This window comes from Pelodiscus sinensis, chromosome 5 (assembly GCF_049634645.1).
Source record: "Pelodiscus sinensis isolate JC-2024 chromosome 5, ASM4963464v1, whole genome shotgun sequence".
Classification (NCBI taxonomy): Eukaryota; Metazoa; Chordata; order Testudines; family Trionychidae; genus Pelodiscus; species Pelodiscus sinensis.
The window spans coordinates 129,951,824-129,971,707 of record NC_134715.1 but is presented as its reverse complement, the minus strand read 5'-3'; the positions used below and the strand labels follow the sequence as shown (position 1 = coordinate 129,971,707).

The window sequence follows — 19,884 nt, the reverse complement described above, 5'->3', positions numbered from 1 at the left end:
TTTCACAGACAAATATATACACTATGTGAAGATCAGTTTTACCTTTATTGCTCATAATTTAAATTTGTAGAGCTTAGGGAAATAAACCAGGAAAGTGGTAACATTTAGCTTCAATTTGATGCAAGTGAACAGCATCACTGGTCTTGATCACCTTCTCAAAGCCTACATTAAAAACTGCTCTTGTGAAGGTAGCATTCACTTCAGTGTCACTGAGTGGTATCTCAGAGGAAGCCATTTAGGTTGATGGTAAATTGCCTAGAACCTTTAAGAATCCCATTTAAATACAGTCCTCACAAGAAAAGATGAGCTCATTTAGGTTGATAATAGAAGTGGCAATAGGGGACATGTGAATAATGGAAAAATACAGGTGGCAAGCAAATCCACCTAAGCTGACTGAGAAGGCTGATGCACTTGGACACAAATTAGTAGAGGAGAGCAAAACAAACAGAACTGACTTTGGTCTTCACCAGTGGAGACAAGGGGACTTTTACAAGCAGTTGAAATTCACCAGTTCATACCAAAGCTCTTAATTCTCTGGGAAGCTTAGGAAGAAGGATGCTGCTCTCCTAGGTGGTCTTCAGTTGAGTCTGAGAGTGTCTGACAACTCAGACAACTACACTACTATACTTCTGAAATCTGCCATGAAAAAAGCAAAAAGACCCAGGCTGAGTTCCTCTTGTAGTGAGACAGTGTTACATTTATGTCTTCCACATAACCTTCTCAACATAGCTTATTTGCCATTAAGTGGAAAGTTTAAACTGAGAAGGAAAACAATTTGACAAATTATGAAAAACCAGCCACATATTTGTGCTGGTAATTTTGTGCAAGGCAGATAGGTAAATGAGGAAGCTTACAGTAGCCTAGAACCAACCAGGGGGGAAAAAACCCTCTATACTTTCATTTGTCAGTCTGGCCTGTTGAAATGTGACCCATGTCTGATAATTGGTGATGTCATCATGTGCTTGTTAAATGTAATAACACACACTCAAAGCATTCATTGCTAACACTTGTCTGACCAAGTTGGAGCATCTCTGGCTTTAGCTCATTTTTAATTGTCTTCATCTTCTTATTAATGTTTTATTAGTTTGCATCTAGTAAATTGTGTATTATTTAGGCATATTTAAAACAACAGTATAAATACAATTCAGCCTTCAAATTTAATAAAGGAATGAATAATTAAAATAGTTCATGGTAATACCTTGAATAAATAATAATTCCAATACTGCCCTTGTTGATTCAGAGAACAATGGTGAGGATGAAACAATATGAACTAATGGTTAAAGTAACAGCTAAGATTTCTGCCTTAATGGGACACAAGTCATTTTTTTTAAATCACGATTCTGCTGGAAGATGACACATTCTATAGTAAATAGAACAGCCTAAGATGGGGTGGAAATAATTTTTAATGGGGGGGGCCACTCCAAGATTTTGGCAAGTAGTCAAAAGCTGCACTTCTGTGGAGCGGGTACAAAGTCTGGGATGGAGGTTGGGAGCAGAAGAGAGGTTAGGGTAGGGAACTGGGGTGCAGGAGAGAGTGTGGGGTCTGGGAGGGAGTTTGGGTCAAAGAAGGAATTGTGATCTGGGGCAGGGGCTTGGGGTGCAGGATCCAGGAGAAGATACAGGGGAAGGACAGGATTCTGGCCTGGGAGAGGGGCTGTAGGAGAGGATTCAGGTTCTGAGAAGGAGTTGTGACCCAGGAGAAGAGGGAAGAAAGGGGTACAGAGTTTGGGTGGTGGCCAGGGGCAGGTACTCAGAGGGGAGAGAAAGGGCTGGGGTGCCAGAAGCAGGCTCTGGCTGGGAGGCGCTTACCTAGGCAGCTCCCAGCCAGCAGCAGCCCTTCAGAAACCTGAGACATTCTCTCTGCTGAAGTCCCAGTTGGCTGGCTGCTCCACATGGCTCTGCTCTGGGCAGAGAGGAAGTGGGGAGAGAAGGAGGCTTCAAACACTGTCCCCGCCTCCAGCAAAATTTCTCAGCTCCTACTGGCCCATGGGAGCTAAGAGATTTTGCTAGGGGGCAGGGGCAGCATACAAAGCCTCCCTACTACTTCCCCAGCCATGCAGATCAGAGGGCAGCCAGCTGTTTAAAGCATGAGCTGCTCTCTGCCTAAGGGGCCTGGCAAGGTGACCACGGGCCAGATCTGATGGCTTGGCAGGCCATATCTGACTCACTGGCCACCTCTTGCCCACCCCTGCCTAAAATGACTATAACAAAGAAATGGGGGGGGAAGTGTTTAATTTTCAATAGAATGTATACCTAATGGTTGCCATATTGTCACTGTCTGCTGCTTGTGTGGGTCTTTTGCAAAACAAGCAAAATTTCCTTTTTTTTTTTCCTTTTTCAATATGACAATACGATTACAAAACCAAACAAAATGGCGTAAGATCAAGGTAGCTGCAGTACCTGAAATGACTTTTAACACTCTTTTTTTTATTGACTAAATTTCAAGTTGCCAATATGCCTTTAACAGTTTCCTGAGGGGTTTTGTTTTCTTTTATTTAATCCTTAACTCCTGAAAATACTTTATCACTAAACACTGTGATGACTGAATATATTTTGCTTGTGTTTTTTTGAAAGTTCCATTTTATTTTTAAGAGTAAGTTTGTGATAGCACTTTGCTAGCTAATGGCTCATTCAGCTAGTGATTTACCCCTATTTTCCAATCAGAAAATTCTATTTTACTGTTGCACCATAATTATATTACACACTCTATAATAATCAATTAGCAGTTATAATTTTAATTTAATATACCTGTTAAACCTTTTTATTTCTTAAAGTGTGGTTTAGTGTGGCTAAGCACTACTGAATAGTTTTTCCCCCTCACCTCTGAAGCTGCTGTTATTTCAGTGGCAAATGAGTGTCCTCTACACGTGCAAAATACAATTTTTGCAACAGCATACAATTGCATACTCAAAGCATTTGACTTTTGTATGTTAGCACATGACTAGAATCATACAACCAATTGTTCATCTGCTTGCACAAATACCTTACTTGCATTCAATTCACATTTTGAAAGGATAAGATCAGTAATGAAGGTATTGGTGATCAAAACCAGCAACTGCCTCTGTAAGTTCAGTTTCAGTGGCTCTCTTGGGATAGACATATTAGAACTAAAGACCAATGAATTATAAAATGTGTATATCAAGGAATGTCACTACATGGCCAGAAATCCAGCAGTTGACAAAAGCTTCAGTGGCACAACAGCATTGCCAATAATGGATATACACTTAATATCAAGGCAGATCATCTGAAGGAACTAGCGAGAGATCGATCCAGGGGATGCTTGATCTGCAGTTACATTCTTATGGATTTGCTGTGATTGTGATCAATGTTCTGAAAAAACTTAAAAAACAAATAATCTAGTAGCACTTTAAAGACTAACAAAACATGTAGATGGTATCATGAACTTTCGTGGGCACAACCCACTTCTTCAGATCGCCGTAGTGTTGAAGTCCAGATCCAAGAAACCAGTATTTTGGAAGTCCACACATTAAGAACATTTGTATGAAAAACATTAATGTCTATAAGAAGTTTAGTAGGTTCATGAAGCACAATTTTTACAAGGGTGTCATCCTAGGCTACACAAGCATAATGGATTCATGGCTAGATACACATTAATTGTGAGCATCAAGATAAGAACAAAATTACTCATCTGTGTTAATCATTAAATTCAAATACACAGGAGACTCTGCATCCAATGGTCTCGTTAAAATGAAACAACCGAGTGATACCCTAAAACTAGTTACACAAAAAACTGGCCTAACATCAAATGATTTCAGGATGAAACTGAACCATCAGCCAGAGGGTGCAAACAATATCAAGTTCATGCTGACCCAATACAACTTTAAGTACCAAACTACTGATTTCAAGAGCTGGCATGGGGCAGAATTATGTTCCCCAAAAATACTTGACAACCAGCACATCAAGCATAATGAAGACCCAGCCAGGTGGGCCGTCTATAGAACACTCAACACAATTCATCTACGGTACCTGGAATTCCTTCACATACATATCCAGTTGCGTTCAGTCCAACATAGCTGCCTCAAATAATTGACTTCCAAACAGACAAAAAATTAGCCTCACCTAAAGGCATGGGCACCAGATTTATATAATTTTTCATAGTACCCAGAACAGGTTCAAGCACAGCCATATCATCCATTGGACACATTGAGGCAACCCCCTGGACTCTGTCATCTGGGGGGGCCCTGTGCTTCAAAGGTATGTGGAGTCCAGGATGACCTCAGGTTTAGTGGGGGGACCTGGTACTGGCTACAACAAGTGACTCTGCCCCAGCGTGCTCTGCTCCGCCCCGCCAGCTCCTCTTGTCATTCCAGGAAGGGCAGAAACCAGAAAAAGGTGGGGGCTTGAGAGAAGGGGTGGAATGGTGACATAAAGAGGTAGGGTGGGTGTAGAGAAGAGGTAGGAAAAAAGCAGGGTAGGGCAGGCTCTTGAGGGATGGGTAGGAGAGGGATGGGATGGGATGGGATGGGATGGGGCCAGGTATCTTGCTGCTGCTAATTCCAGCCCCCTGCTAGTTCCTCAAGCCACCCATGACCCCACTTGCCCCTGAAGCACTGGGGTCCCCAAAGCACAGGACCCAGTCCATCATCCATCCTTTGGAAAGGGCATCTCTGAAACCATAAGCCCCTATATGGGTGAAGCTGGACCCACATTCCTGAATATTGACTCGCTTGGGATAGACATATTAGAACTGAAGACGAATGAATTATAAAATGTATGCGTCAAGGAATACCACTACTCTTGAGATAGACAAAGTTTTAGTGGCTCTCTTGGGATAGACATATCAGAACTGAAGACCCATGAATTATAAAACATGTGCATCAAGGAACGCCACTACATGGCCAGAAATCCAGCGGTTGCCAAAAGCTTCAGAATCATACAACCAATTGTTCATCTGCTTGCACAAATACCTTAGTTGCATTCAATTCACGTTTTGAAAGGATAAGATCAGTAACGAAGGTATTGGTCATCAAAAACCATCAACTGCCGCTCTAAGTTGAGTTTCAGTGGCTCTCTTGGGATAGACATACTAGAACTGAAGACCCAATGAATTATAAAATGTGTAGATCAAGGAATGTCACTACAGGGCCAGAAATCCAGCAGGTTGCCAACAGCTTCAGTGGCACAACAGCATTGCCAAGAATGGATATACACTTAATATCCAGGCAGATCATCTGAAGGAACTAGCGAGCGATGGATCCAGGGGATGCTTGTTCTGCAGTGACACCCGCACGGATGCGCTAGGACTGTGAGCAAGGTTCTGGAAAAACAACTTAAGACCCCCCCACCCCCCGAAAAAAAAAAGTCTGGGAGCCCTTTAAAGTCTGACCAAGCCGGCGGACGGCATGGCGAGCTCTCTCGGGGGGGCTGCCCCTCGCCACCTGCCCCCCCCCCCCGGCACGCCATCCCGAATACGCGTGCGCACCCAGGGGCTTTGCACCCCACTTCGCCTCCCCGCCAGAGGGGCACAGGAGCCGCCCCGCCCCTCTCCTCACGCGCCCCACGGGGGCCGGGCCCCTCCCCCCCCGGCGTGAGGCGGCCTCGCGGGCGCCCCCTCACCTGAAGCGGCCCCCGCAGTGCTGGCACTGGTCGCCCACCCAGCCGGCCTGGCACTCGCACTGCCCGCTGCCCGGCTGGCAGCGCCCGCCATTGGCGCACGGCTTGTCGCACTCCTTCGCCTCGCCCGCCGCGCCGGGCCCCGCCGCCAGCAGCAGCAGCGCCAGCAGCAGCAGCAGCGCCGGCCCGCCCCGGCCGCGGCTCCGGCTCCGCTCCATCGGCCGCCGGACTCGGCTCTGGCGTCGGGCTCCTGCTCGCGCGGCGCCTCCTCCTCCCCGGGCCGGACGGTGGCCGGCGAGGGAAAGCTGCGCGCGGCCCGCGACGGTGGCCGAGGAGGAAGGGGACGTCGCCGCCGCCGCCGCCGCTCGCGCTCCCCCAGCGGCAGGGCCGGGGCCGCGGGGAGATGACGTCACCGCCCGCGCGACGGCCTCGCGGGGACCGGTCGCGTCCCGCCCCCCCGCGCACGAGATACGGGGGGCGCCGTTTTCCTTCCCCTCCCCCCTCCCTCCGGTGTTCAGCACCCGGGGGGGGGGGGGCGTGGCCGTGGCTCGGGCTCCACCGACCCGCCTGCTGCCTCCTGTCCCACAGAGGCAGCAGCATGGGGACTGGAGCAGCCTCTGTCCCAGGGGAGCTCGCCCCCCCTCCCCCCCCCCCATAGGCTTGCCAGATGCTTTCACCAAAATTCCCAAACATGATTGAGGGAAGAAGAAAAAAAGGCGGGGACCAAAGTTGTTGAGAAAAAAAAAAAAAAGGTCACTGTGCCTTTAAATGACCTCACGCCCCCTCCCCCCCCACCACATGCAGCAGGGGAAAACTGTCCCCCCCCCCAGGCTTCCATCCTGAGGGAAACAAGAAATACCATCGAATTTATGCCATCGTGTGCCGAAAGTGTCCGTCCGCTAGGTACGTTGGACAAACGTCTCAGACACGTCGCCAAAGGATCAATGCCCACGAAACAGATATCAGACAGGATCCCAAAGAAAAAAGAGTTTCTTGCCATTTCAGCCAGAAAGGACATTGTCTCAACGACTTGATTACCTGCATCCTGCTTCAAAGACCTTTTAAGACGTCACTTCAAAGAGAATCCTCTGAACTGTCATTCATGCTTAAATTCGACACTTTACGCCTAAGTTTAAACAAAGACACTAATTATCTTACCCATTACAAAGATAGCTTCCCCAATTATCACCTCTAATATCATTAGGTCACAGACATTTACGTTCCCCCCTTTTCCCCCCCTTCCATCCCCCTTCTGTTCTGAAATTTGATTTGTCCTTTTCATATGTGTTCGCTTTTTTTTAATTGTATCCTTTGGTATATATGGTTGTGACAATTTTCTTCCACTATTTGATCTGAGGAAGTGGGTCTGGCCCACGAAAGCTCATCACCTATTAAACCATCTTGTTAGTCTTTAAAGTGCTACACAGTCCTGTTTTTGGTTTCAAGAAATACCAGACATTTCAGGTAATTTCTGGAGGGTTTTACTAGCCAGGGGAGCCAAATACCGAACAGTCTGGGCAAAACCCAGACACCTGGCAACCATAGCTGGTTTTTAAACTGGCTCCTCTCATGGACCAGCTCCCACCTGCCACCCCAGGATGTTGCCTCTAATACAGCAGCAAGGGGGCGCCTGGGAAGTGAGGCCAGAGTGCACTGGCTTTTGGCCCCACCCCCGGAGACAGTCGAATAGTCGTGTAACTGATAAGATCCCATGCACTTACATGACTATTTAATTACACTATATCTAACATCCCTAGTACACACTAGAGATGTAAGTGAGTAGTGTAGGCTTATTGGGTATTGGTGTCACTACTCAACTAGTTGCTTCTCCCGCCCCTTGCTACCTCTATCAGAGGCAGCAAGAGAGCAGGAGCCAGTGCTGCGGGGAGCCAGCTTTTAAAGCCGGATCCTCCAAGTACCGTATCCATGGGGGCGGGGGCAAGGAAGGCAGAGGCACATCGGGAGACTAGGCGTGAGATGGGACTACTTCAGTCCCCGCTGGCACTGGTTCCCACTGCTGACGCGTCTGCTTTTCAAAAACAGTCTAGTGCAAGCTGGGAGAAATGGGTGTCCACAAAAGAAAGTCCTGACTCAGTGATGAGACGAGATGAAGCCTGCAACAGCAGAAAAATATTATTAAATTCTGTTGCAATATTCATAGAGGCCAAGGCCTAAGCTGACCACTGTGATCATACAGTCTTATCATGACCTGTATAACACAGACCATAGAACTTCCCCAAAATAATTCCTAGTGTAGATCTGCTAGGAAAAACTAACTAATTTCATTTAAAAATTACCATCGATGGAAAATCCATTATGACCTTTAGTAAATTGCTTCAGTGGTTAGTTACTTTCACTGGTAAAACTTTGGATCCCATTCTAGTTTGTCTGCTTTACCTTCTAGCCACTGGATCATGTTACACATCTTTCCTAGATGGAAATACCCATTTTAAAATATTTTTTCTGTGCAAACATATATACACTTTAATCAACCCTTAACCTTCTGTTACTTAAGCTAAATCAGGCATGTCCAAAGTCCGGCCCGCGGGCCAATTGCGGCCCGTGTTCCAGTTTAATACGGCCCCACAGGTAATTTGGCAATATCTATCTTTTATGGCCCCCAATGAATCCATATGTATTGAGATGAATACATTGTAAAATCTCAGTTAATGTCAGTTGGTCTAAATCAGTTATAAATATATTTGGACACAACATATATACTTGGTGTTATGTTCCTGTTCATATTTTTTTAACTTAAAAGTTGACAGACAACCTTTCATATATATTTCAGCTTCCTGGATTTTTTTTTCATCTGGCCTTCAGATATGAAAGGCAGAGTGATTTAACACCTGTTTAGATTTGTCATCCATGTGACGAAATGAAAAGTATGCCGTTTGCAATAAACTTTGCATAAAATAGTTAATTTGCATTTAATTTTAATGGTTCAAAGAATGTCAGGCAAAATGGTCGGCCCTCACGCATGTTCACTTCATCAAATCTGGCCCTCTTTGAAAAATGTTTGGACACCCCTGAGCTAAATAGATTGTCATACCTATCACTTAAGGCATGCTTTCTATTCCTTTAACCAGTCCAGTGGCTGTCCTCTGACACTTCTTCAGTTTCACAATGTATTGTCTAAAGACCTCAATCATAATAAGCACTGTACAAAATGACAGACATGCCAAGCGCCACAGAGCTCACAATCTAGGATTCAGAGAAACAACAACAGGTGAATGAAGAGTTAACAGAAGGAAAAAGAAAGACAAGAAAACAGAAAAATGTCAGTATTTGCATTGATAGTCACAGCGCTCCCACTAAGGACTAAAGGACATAGAAGAATGTTTGTTTAAACAGAAACACTCACATTTCATACCTGATTTACTACAGTATAGACAAAAAGTTTACAATATCACAATGATCAATAGTCACAGAGAGGTAGGCGTGTTAGTCTGCATCTGCAAAAATAATGCAGAGTTCTGTGACATCATGTCTACACTCGCTGCTTCTTGCGCGAGTAATATGCAAATGAGGCTAAGCATGGACTATCGCCAAGCCTCATTTGCATACCTAATAAGCCACCATTTTTTTTCAGAAGAGGCTCTTGAGCAAGGAGGAGCATCTACACTGCCTCTTCTTGCGAAAGAAAAACCCTCTTGCGCAATGCCGTTACACCTATTACTTTTCAAGTTACTTTTCATGTGCGCGAGAGGCACATGGTGGAGGGGAGGAGATGGGGAAGCTGCAGGTGGAGGAGCAGTGGACCGCATGCAGACCACCACTTGCCAAACACTGGTGTAGAGACTGGTCCAGAAGAGCAAAATTGTGAGAAAGCAAAGTGAGCAATACTTCTCAGCATTATCATCATACCCTTGAATGACCTGAGGTATTGGAGTGAGGCAACAAATACTTTTCTGAACAGACTAATAAGAATGATGAGTAGTCCTGTGGCATCGTAGGGTATGTCTACACTGCCACCCTAGTTCAAACTAGAGTGGCTAATATAGTCATTTGAACTTGCAAATGAAGCTTTATTTGCATGTTCGAATGACATTAGCCACCCTAGTTTGAACCAGGGTGGCAGTGTAGACATACCCTTAGAGACTAACGAATATATATATATGGTATCATGAGCTTTTGTGGGCAAAACCCACTTCTTAGAATGAAATTTTTTTTTTCTCCACTCAAGATCATCTCATCTGAAGAAGTGGGTTTTGCCCATGAAAGCTCATGATATCATACATACATACATATATATATATAGGGCTCACCAAGTGTCAGCGAGCCCTGCTCACCAGCCGCACGGTTCTGCGCTCTGCGCATGCGCACATTGCTCTGTGCCAGCTCTTCCGGGTTGTAATCTGTAATCATGTGCTGATCGCGCTGCGGTGCCGTGCTGAGCTAAAATCTACTCACCACGGGCAAGTAGATTACATTATTTGTCGAGCCCTGTATATATATATACACACACACACACACACACACACACACACACAGGGCTCAACAATTAGGGCAATCTACTCACCCGTGGTGAGTAGATTTTAGCTCAGCACGGCACCGCAGCGCGATCAGCACATGCGCAGTGTGCCGAACCGTGCGGATGGCGAGCAGGGCTCTCCGCTGCTTGTCAAGCCCTGTATGTGTGTGTGTGTGTGTGTGTGTGTGTGTGTGTATATATATTTGTTAGTCTCTAAGTTGTCACAGGACTACTCATTTATGAAGTTACAGGCTAACATGGCTAAACCTCTGAGACTAGTAGGAATAAGGTTGTTGTTTACTATGGGAAGAATCATAGAATCATAGAATACTAGAACTGGAATGGACTTTGAGAGGTCATCAAGTCCAGTCCCCTGCCCTCAAGGCAGGACCAAGCACCATCTAGACTACCCCTGATAGATGTCTGTCCAACCTGCTCTTCAATACTTCCAGTGATTGAAATTCCACTACCTCCCTAGGCAATTTAGTGCTTACCCACTCTGACAGGTAGTAGGTTTTTCCTAATGTCCAACTGAAAACTCCCTTGCTTGCAATTTAAGCCCATTGCTTCTTGTCCTATCATCAGAGGCCAAGGAGAACAATTTTTCTCCCTCCTCCTTCGTAACACCCATTTAGATACTTCAAAACTGCCATCATGTCCCCTCTCAGTCTTCTCTTTTCTAAACTAAACAGCCCAGTTCTTTCAGTCTTCCCTCATGGCTCATGTTTTCTAGACCTTTAATCATTTTTGTTGCTCTTCTCTGGACCTTCTCCAATTTCTCCACATCCTTCTTGTCCAGAACTGGACACAATAGTCCAATTGAGGCCTAATCAGCACAAAGTAGAATGGAAGAATGACTTCTAGTGTCTTAGGGTGGGTCTACAATGCAGGGGTTAACTTGAAATAAGCTACACAAATTGAGCTACGTGAGTTGCGTACCTTATTTCAAAATAGTGATAGAAATGTAGCCGTGTTAGTCTGGGGTAGTTGAAGCAAAATGCAGGACAATGTAGCACTTTAAAGACTAACAAGATGGTTTATTAGATGATGAGCTTTCGTGGGTCTGGCCCACGAAAGCTCATCATCTAATAAACCATCTTGTTAGTCTTTAAAGTGCTACATTGTCCTGCATTTTATTTCAAAATAGGGATTGTCTACACAGCACTTATTTCGAAATAAAGTACTCTTGCTCTGGCTTCCTTTATTCCTTGTATAATGAAGGTTACAGGAGTCGGAGTAAGAAGTCCACCAGCTTGTCAGTATTTTAACACTATTTCGAAATAACTGCCTGCTGTGTACACGCGGATTAAGTTATTTCAGAACAGTGCTAGTTATTTTGAAATAGTGTTGCAGTATAGACGTACCCTTACCTTACTTATTAACAGGAGCGTTGTGAGTAAGGGTACATCTACACTGCAACTGATGTAGCTCAATTTGCGTAGCTTATTTCAAGTTAAGCCCTGCAGTGTAGATGCATCCTTAGATAGCAGTGAAGTTACAGTAAGGGGAAATGCAATCCCTTGTTTTAAAAGTGGAAAGAGGTGCACAGTAAGGCTGAAGGCTATTAAGTAGGAAACCAAAAGTGAAAGTTCTGGAAGCCCTGTAAAAGGGAGAGGTTGAAGTAAGGTGCAACACTGCAAAGAATTATGTTTTTGTGGGATGGGTAAAAACTTCATTGACGCTGATGGGTGTAACTGTCACCCTTCACTTAAAATAGCTGTAAGAAAACAATGAGCTTCTTTATGGAACCAGAAATCTGAAACATTAGCGGCCTCTACCAAAAACATAAATAGGTCACCACCCAGAACAAAGGTACACGTGGCCAGAAGGGATTTTACTGAGTGTGATTTTTTGGGGTGTATGAGAGACAGAAAGAGAGGGCATGTCTAGACTATGGATTTTTTTCGAAAGGAGATATGTAAATTCAGTGCTAATTTGCATATCTTCTTCCGATTGCATTTTTGAAAGTGGGTCTACTTTCACTACTTTCACTTTCGAAAATCCCACTTTCGAAAATGCAATCGGAAGAAGATATGCAAATGAGCACCAAATTTGCATATCTCTTAAAAAAAAACGTAGTCTAGACATATACAGAGAGACTATAGAAACAGATATAGAGGAGGAGCATAAAGCAAGATACAGCCTGAACAAGAACTGTGGTTGTGAAAAAAACCCAGGCTAGGTCTACACTATAGGCTTTTTCCGATTGCTTTTCTGGAAGAGGCTTTTCCACCATGGCAGAAAAGCCTCCTCTTTTGGCGAAGCCCTTATTCCTCATAGAATGAGGTATACGGGCTCCTCGAAAGAGCGTGTTTGCTCTTCCGCAAAAAAAAAGCAGAAGAGCAAATGCATTCCCTGGACACAGCAGAGTTTTTTCGGGATGCCGCTGGTATCCCAGAAAATCCCCGCAGTGTAGACGTACCCCTAGAGAGCTTTTGGGCTGAGTTCTGGCTGAACAATGCTCAGGGCTGGGAGCAAAGATACTATTTCCTGTTGTTTGATTCCTGCTTTGTTCAAGAAAACAGGATTTTGTACATGCTTTGTAAACAAACAAGATCATATCAAAGATTTCTGACCTTATCATCAGCTTTTCCTAATGGAAACAGTGCACAAGGCCTTGAACTTAGTTTAACTGGTCAGATCAAAAATCTAAAATAAAATAATCAATAACTATATTTAGTTCAGTTAAATAATTTATATTTAGAGCTAAAAAGAAAAAGAAAAAATGCTTGTTTGAGCTGAACCAAGTTCCAAATGGTTTCAGTGGGGTTTTGGAGTGGGTTACTGAAGAGAAGCAAAGGTATTGGTTAGAAACACCAGAAAATAAATCTAAAGGCATATGTAAATAGAAAACCTAGACTGTGAAAGATTTTCCTTTCATAGTGATTATGGTTATCAAATCCTTTACCTTCCATGCCTAAGAAAATGGCAGAGCCTGTCAGCCAAATGTAAGTTTGCAACTTAGTTTAAAAGTACCATGCTAAGATGCCCTGGCATCCGTAAAGTAAATTGTTAGAGACTTAAAACAGCTATTACAATTAAACCATCCTTTCCATGCTTCAGAGGTGGAGGCAGGGAGGGCTTTTCCAGGGTGTCATATACTCATATTCCTAGAGCTACAGGCTGATATCAAGATGCACTCTGTCTTTTTTGGTGCCATACATTTGCCTAATGGAAGTCACTGCCAGTAAACATGTCTCTAGATCAGAGACTTAACCAAGTATCTCCGGGATAGACATTCTGCCACTGTATGTCCTTGCTGCTCAAGTACCTAAAAGGATGTTAAAAAGAGGAGGGAGAAAAATTATTCTCCTTAAGGGCTGATGAGAGGACAAGAAGCAATGGGCTTAAATTGGAGCAAGGGAGGTTTAGGTTGGACATTAGGAAAAACTTCCTAATTGTCAGGGTGGTTAAGCACTGGAATAAATTGCCGTGGGAGGTTGTAGAATCTCCATCAATTGGAAATTTTTAAGAACAGGTTAGATAGACATCTGTCAGGGATGATCTAGATGATGCTTCGTCCTGCCATGAATGCAGGCGACTGGACTTGATGACCTCTCATTGTCCCTTCCAGTTCTAGTACAGGTTGAACCTATCTAGTCCAGAACTCTCTGGTCCAGAAACATCTGTCATCTGGAATGGTCTTAGTTAGCTGGATTTCCACTCTTCATGGGTGTGATCAAGTTTCCCATGGTCTCATAAAGTTTGGTTAAAGCCACCAGTCCTAGCTCTCAGTGTTCTGTGCTGTTATTTAGCTCTAATTTTCCCCTAAGGCTATGTCTACACTCACGGCTTCTTGCGCGAGTAATATGCAAATGAGGCTAAGCGTGGAATATCACCGAGCCTAATTTCCATACCTAATGAGCCACCATTTTTTTCAGAAGAGGCTCTTGTGCAAGAAAAACCCTCTTGCGCAATGCCGTTACACCTATTACTTTTCAGTGTGGTCAGACACTTGTGAGACACTTGAAAGAGAATCCTCTGAACTGTCATTCATGCTTAAATTCGGCACTTTTCACCTAAGTTTAAACAAAGACACTAATTATCTTACCCATTACAAAGATAGTTTCCCCAATTATCACCTCTAATATCATTAGCTCACAGACATTTACATCCCCCCCCCCCATTCCCCTTCTGTTCTGAAATTTGATTTGTCCTTTTCATATGTGTTCACTTTTTTGTAATTGTATCCTTTGGTATATATGGTTGTGACAATTTCCTTCCACTATTTGATCCGAGGAAGTGGGTTTGGCCCACGAAAGCTCATCACCTAATAAATCATCTTGTTAGTCTTTAAAGTGCGACACAGTCCTGTTTTTTGTTTCAGCTACACCAGACTAACACGGCGACATTTCTATCATGAAATAGAGTGTGAGGGATTCAGTAAGCCCAGAGTCCTGACTGCATTGTTTTTGTTCTGAAAAAGAGAAATATTTACTAAAAGACATATCAAATTGTTTAAAACACCGTTGCCTGGCACTAGGACAATGCTGTTTGTATAAAACAAACTCCTGATTATTACATTTAGGAATGGGAGAGCCCAAAATACCAGGACACAGAGCTACAGTAGAGCAGTACACTCCTGAGTGATCCTTACATATCCCTAAACAGCAATTTAAATCAGTCACTGATTATTATATAGACATTTCTCCAGATGTATTAAACTCAGTTGTTTATGTGAACAAGTGTGACCTACAATAAACATGTTTGTAGGGATGGACTACACTAACCCCTTTTCTCATTCTCTGGAAGACTTCAGAGTATGAAGTCAATCATCCATACCTGGATTTGCAATTAAATGTCAAGGTGCAGGTTGTTACTTATCCTCTTGAGATGCAGATGCACCATGGCAAGCCAACCACAGACTGTGGTGTTGTGAAGATAGACTCATGGGGTGAAATTCTGGACTCACTGAAGTCATAAATAAAACTCCCACTGACTTTATCAGGGCCAGTATTTCACACAGTGGCAGCTGAGTAGGATATACGGGAGACAGGAGAAAAGTGAACAGTGAAAATGCTTTTGGAAGCTGACTCCTAGTCTGTCTATCTTGTCACCATGGTGTCTGGGAATCAAGACCCTAGAGTCACAGTGCATGACTGCCCAGCAAGTCCTGGAGCCACCTTGGGGGGCCAGGAGCCATGGCAGCGATGGCTGCAGGGCAGCAGGGCCAGCAGGAGATGGGAGCTGGCTGGGAGGCTGGGTCCGGGGGTCCGGTGGTAGGGGTCCGGAAATGACCTCATCTGGGACTGCTCAGGTCTTGAGGGTGCCAGACCAGGGAGGTCCAACCTGTAGTTTGAAGGAGAGGTTTGGGAGTTTTTCAGCACGGAGATTTCCTGCAAACAGCTCACTCATTGCTCTAGTTTTGTTTCTGTTGTAGTATGTAATATACCATCTTGACACTAATTCTACACTCTTAAACTGGTATAGATCAGGGGTATATTCACGGAAGTCAGCAGAATTGCATCAGTGTAAAACCAATGGGAGTGAGATCAGAATCCTCTATTTAACCTTATTCTAAGTACATTTGACCACATACTGGTTTCTCATTACAGCAAATGTTTGCATAACCTAAGATACTGTGAAAGGTCTCATTTGACCTTAACTTTTCCTTTCATTAGATGCCAGTGTAATTGCCAAAGAGTCTTCAGAGAATATAATTAGTGAGAAATGCATATTAACAATGAAATTGCTTAAATTAATCAAATGCCAGTGAAATTTACAGGCATAACAATAATAAGAAGCTGAAAAAATAAATAAAGCAGCTTTGATTCAACAGGATTTTAAAATGCTTTCAATCCATCCTGAAATGCAGTCATCTTTGGGGTTGATGGTAACAACTGGCGCCTATCAGCACTATACAGGTCAGGTCAGTCTGAGAAGATATCATACCTTCTTCAGGGGGTAGCCAAGTTAGTCTGTTACAGAAAACACAACAAATGGTCCGGTAGCACTTTATAGACTAACGAAACATGTAGATGTTATCATGAGCTTTCGTGGGCACAAGTAGGCTGTGCCCACGAAAGCTCATGATAACATCTACATGTTTCGTTATTCTATAAAGTGCTACCGGACCATTTGTTGTTATATGATTGCAGTGGAAATGATAGGTAGACAGAATATAATGACAAAAATGAAGTGTGGTTAAACAATACTATTCATGCATACATTTCAGGAGGATCTCTAACAATCGCGAGCTGTTGGACCTTGGTTTTGTATCTAATTCAGATGACAGTGCTTTCAAAAGTACAATGGTCCTAATGCAACAAAGAGATAGTGGATCAGTTATGATTCAGACAGAAGAATGCCAATAGCTGAGTCACCACCCCGCCTTCCTGAAACACCCATGTTTTCCTTGTAGGTTTGCCATCTATGTATTGACCCAGTCTGACTCTGCTTATTTTGCAGGCACCAAAGTTAGCAGGAATTCAGCAACAATGACACTGACAGAATTCAGTCAGTTTGAACTCTGCACTGACTCCACTGTAGTCAAGGCCTAATGTTCAAAAGCATTCATGAATTCTGTGGCTTGAATTTTGGGTTTCTGTCTTGGGCCTGGTTTTCAGAGCAGCTCCATTTGGCTTCCATGGGATGCCGTGAGTCCTCCGAGGCTCCATCTTTAAGATGGGCACCTGAAAATGAAGGCATTCAAGAGTAGCAAATACTTCAAATTGTGTGAGTCTTTCCAGAGATCACGCAGCAAGTCAATAGCAAACAAGGGTGCTGAAACAGTTTGTACCGTGGGGGTGCTGAGAGTGATTGAACTGAAAAGTAAACCTTGTATATCTGAAGCAGACTTGTATCAGAGGGGTAGCTGTGTTAATCTGAATCTGCAAGAACAACGAGAAGTCCTGTGGCACCTTATAGACTAACACTAATTGAAGCATAAGCTTTCGTGGGCAAAGACCCACTTTGTCAGATGCATCTGCTGAAGTGGGTCTTTGCCCATGAAAGCTTATGCTCCAATAAATCTGTTAGTCTATAAGGTGCCACAGGACTTCTTGTTGTTGGAACAGACTTGCCTCTGTTTTTAAAAATCTCATTACTCTATAAATAATTAAAAGGAAATGGGTTGCACCCCTCAGTATTGAAAATCAACAGAACGGGCTGTACCTTATGAATGATCTCAGAAATACCACAACGCGAACCAGAAGTTCTTATAAGAGTCTTGAACCCTGGTATTATAAGAATCAAGGTTTGATCAGTGAGCCACACTTCCTTAAATTCTAATTGTCCAAGTCTAGAATTCATTTTTTTTTTATTTTGGCAAGCATGTGCTTTATACATCATGCTGTCTTCCGCTAGAACAGATTGTGACAGTCCAAATGCAATAAGCAATTTGCAGACCACTATTTGACAATCAGAAGTTAGACAAACCCTGGAAAATGCCTAACTTGTATACAAAATAGCACTTTCTTTTCTGTCTCCCCCCTCCCCTCAAAAATCAGTGGAATATAATGAAAGGCATTCAGATTCATTGATTAGGTCCAATGCACTGTGAACACTCATTTCATTTACAGTCTTGAGTAAACTGGCTGTGAAGAGGTGTACTGCTGTACAAAGGTGGGACCCTCGATGACAGAACAAAAGGAATCAGGGCAGCAGTTCAGGAATTGCTATTTAAAAGAGAAGTTACATATTGGCAATGGAGTTTATAGAGGCATTGGCAGGGAAGCATGTCTCTCAAGGCTGACATAAACTGCTTTCTTACTCGATGGAGTTAGAGGAATGGCCAGTGTCAGAAGTGACTGTAACATTCGCAGCACCTCTACACTGCAACCACAGGTGTGATTTGCAGCTGGTATAGCTGTACTCGAGCTAGCTTGCTAAAAACAGAAATGAGGAAAGCGCAGCCTGGCCTCCAGCATAGACCATGCAAGCCCACCTGTTTCTCCCCTCTCCCCACCCTGACATGTAGTTGCTCGTTCTGTTGGCACTGAAGCCTGTGCCACTGGTTCACCAGAAATAGCAGAGCGGCTATGTTGGCAGTCTGGCTAGAATGCTGTTCACATAGGTCTGTCTACATGAGCTGAACATCAGATCCCTTGGGGTATGTCTCCCCTGCAGCTGGTGAGTGCATGTAGCTTCCTGCCGTGGGTAGGCAGACACATACTAGCTCTGCTCAAGCCAGCAAGTTGAAAATAGTATCACCAGGGTAATATGAGCCACAGCTGTGGCTAGCCACTGGAGGGAAAACCCACACAGGCCCTTGGGTATGTAATCAGGTGGATAGCTGAGCCATAACTCATGCGTTACCCCTGGCAACCCTGCTATTTAAACATGCTAGCACAAATTCAGTGTATGGTGGTTTGCCCAAACTAGGAAGCACATTCCCCCCTGTAGTGTGGGTGTATCTGAAGAAACCAACCCCATGCACTAGTTTACAAGACTGGGTCTTTATTAGTGGAGCTTCTACTCTTCCCTCTCGCCCATGAACACATTACACCAATCCTTTCTGGCATCTGTGGGGATGTCTGCTTATTATTTAAAACTGGTAAGGAATTTCATTCTACTAGTGCACGATGCCTGCCTATGTAACCTCAACTGAAGCTGACATTACCTGTTCTCAGCAGGAACAGAAAAGCAACAGTCATTGGAATTAACCCCGTCCACACTGCCTCACCAATGGGCCTCAGTCCTCATTTGGAGGACCATCTCAGCTGAGAAGGTAACCTCTGATTCCTGTGCATTCAGCCTCTAATGAGGCTTCCAACAGGAGTCCTAGCTCAACTGCTAGTGTCGGGCCTTGTAATATGGACACCTGCCCAGAAACTAGGCTGAGACCAACAATCTAATTCATTCATTAGTCATGCCTTTGGAAGACATAGCTTTATAACATGAGAGCATCTTGGAAAAAAATCCAGCCTATATACTAAACTGTTCTCAGGTGCTGTAGACAAATTCTATAGTCCCATGGCTCTCACTCCATTTTGTTTCAGTCAATAAACGTCCTCATACTGTGTTGCAATGGTGCTGTGTGAGTATAAATAACAGCCTTCATAAACTACCTCATGTGACTTAAAACAGATCACAGGGTACGTCTGCACTACATGGCTCCGTCAACAGAGCCATGTAGATTACCTTTGTAGACATAGGAAAATGAAGCGGCAATTTAAATAATCACCGCTTCATTTAAATTAAAATGGCTGCCGCGCTGTGCCGATCAGCTGTTTGTCGGCTCAGCGCTGTAGTCTGGACGCTCCACGGTCGACATCAAAGGCATTTGTCGACCTCCCTGGTAAACCTCATCCCACGAGGCGTCCCCTGGACCCAGAGAAAACTGAGACAAAAAGATACTTTCTCCAAGGTAAGAATACCTACATCCCTATTTTAGGCGCTACTGAGGTCAGAAGAAAAGAAAAAACTGTTCAGCATTTAGGTTCTCTGTCATTCCCAGTGGAAGGATGGATAGATTAGGTAGCTAGCTATTTCACACAATTTAAATTCATTTTTTTTATTAACCATTTAATAATTCTACTCCTTGAATTGTTTTGTCCTCTTGGATCTGTAAGGCATTCCTATACTGGAAGTTAATGCTGTTACAGGAGTGTTCTGTACATATATGTAAGTCATTAATGGATAGACTGCCAGTAGATGACAATCAAGAATATGTAAAAGGCTTCTGATTTTTATTTTTAACTGAAAAAAACATGATGAAACAGTTTTAATCATAAAACACCAGTAAAACTCCCCCTCCCCAAAATAAAATTGGTGTTTATTCTGTACATACTGGAAAAACACTGGTGGTAGATACTTGTACTTAAGGGCTTGTCTACGAGGAGTAGTAATGCAGACTATAGGGATGTAACATTTAAAGCACATTAATTGGTCTCTGT

At 43.7% G+C, this 19,884-nt stretch overlaps 1 protein-coding gene across 2 annotated transcripts in view; it reads right to left on the bottom strand.

Annotated features, from left to right (window-relative positions):
- ATRN (attractin) overlaps positions 1–5,961 on the bottom strand; it is a 222,481-nt gene extending 216,520 nt beyond the window's left edge. The window contains exon 1 of one of the 2 annotated variants that reach the window (XM_075931018.1): positions 5,578–5,961. In XM_075931018.1, coding sequence (XP_075787133.1) covers positions 5,578–5,792 — 215 coding nt within the window. In that variant the 5' untranslated portion in view covers positions 5,793–5,961. The remainder of the gene's footprint in view (positions 1–5,577) is intronic. The other variant, XM_075931019.1, reaches the window with a different exon arrangement.
- Positions 5,962–19,884: the final 13,923 nt, after the last annotated feature.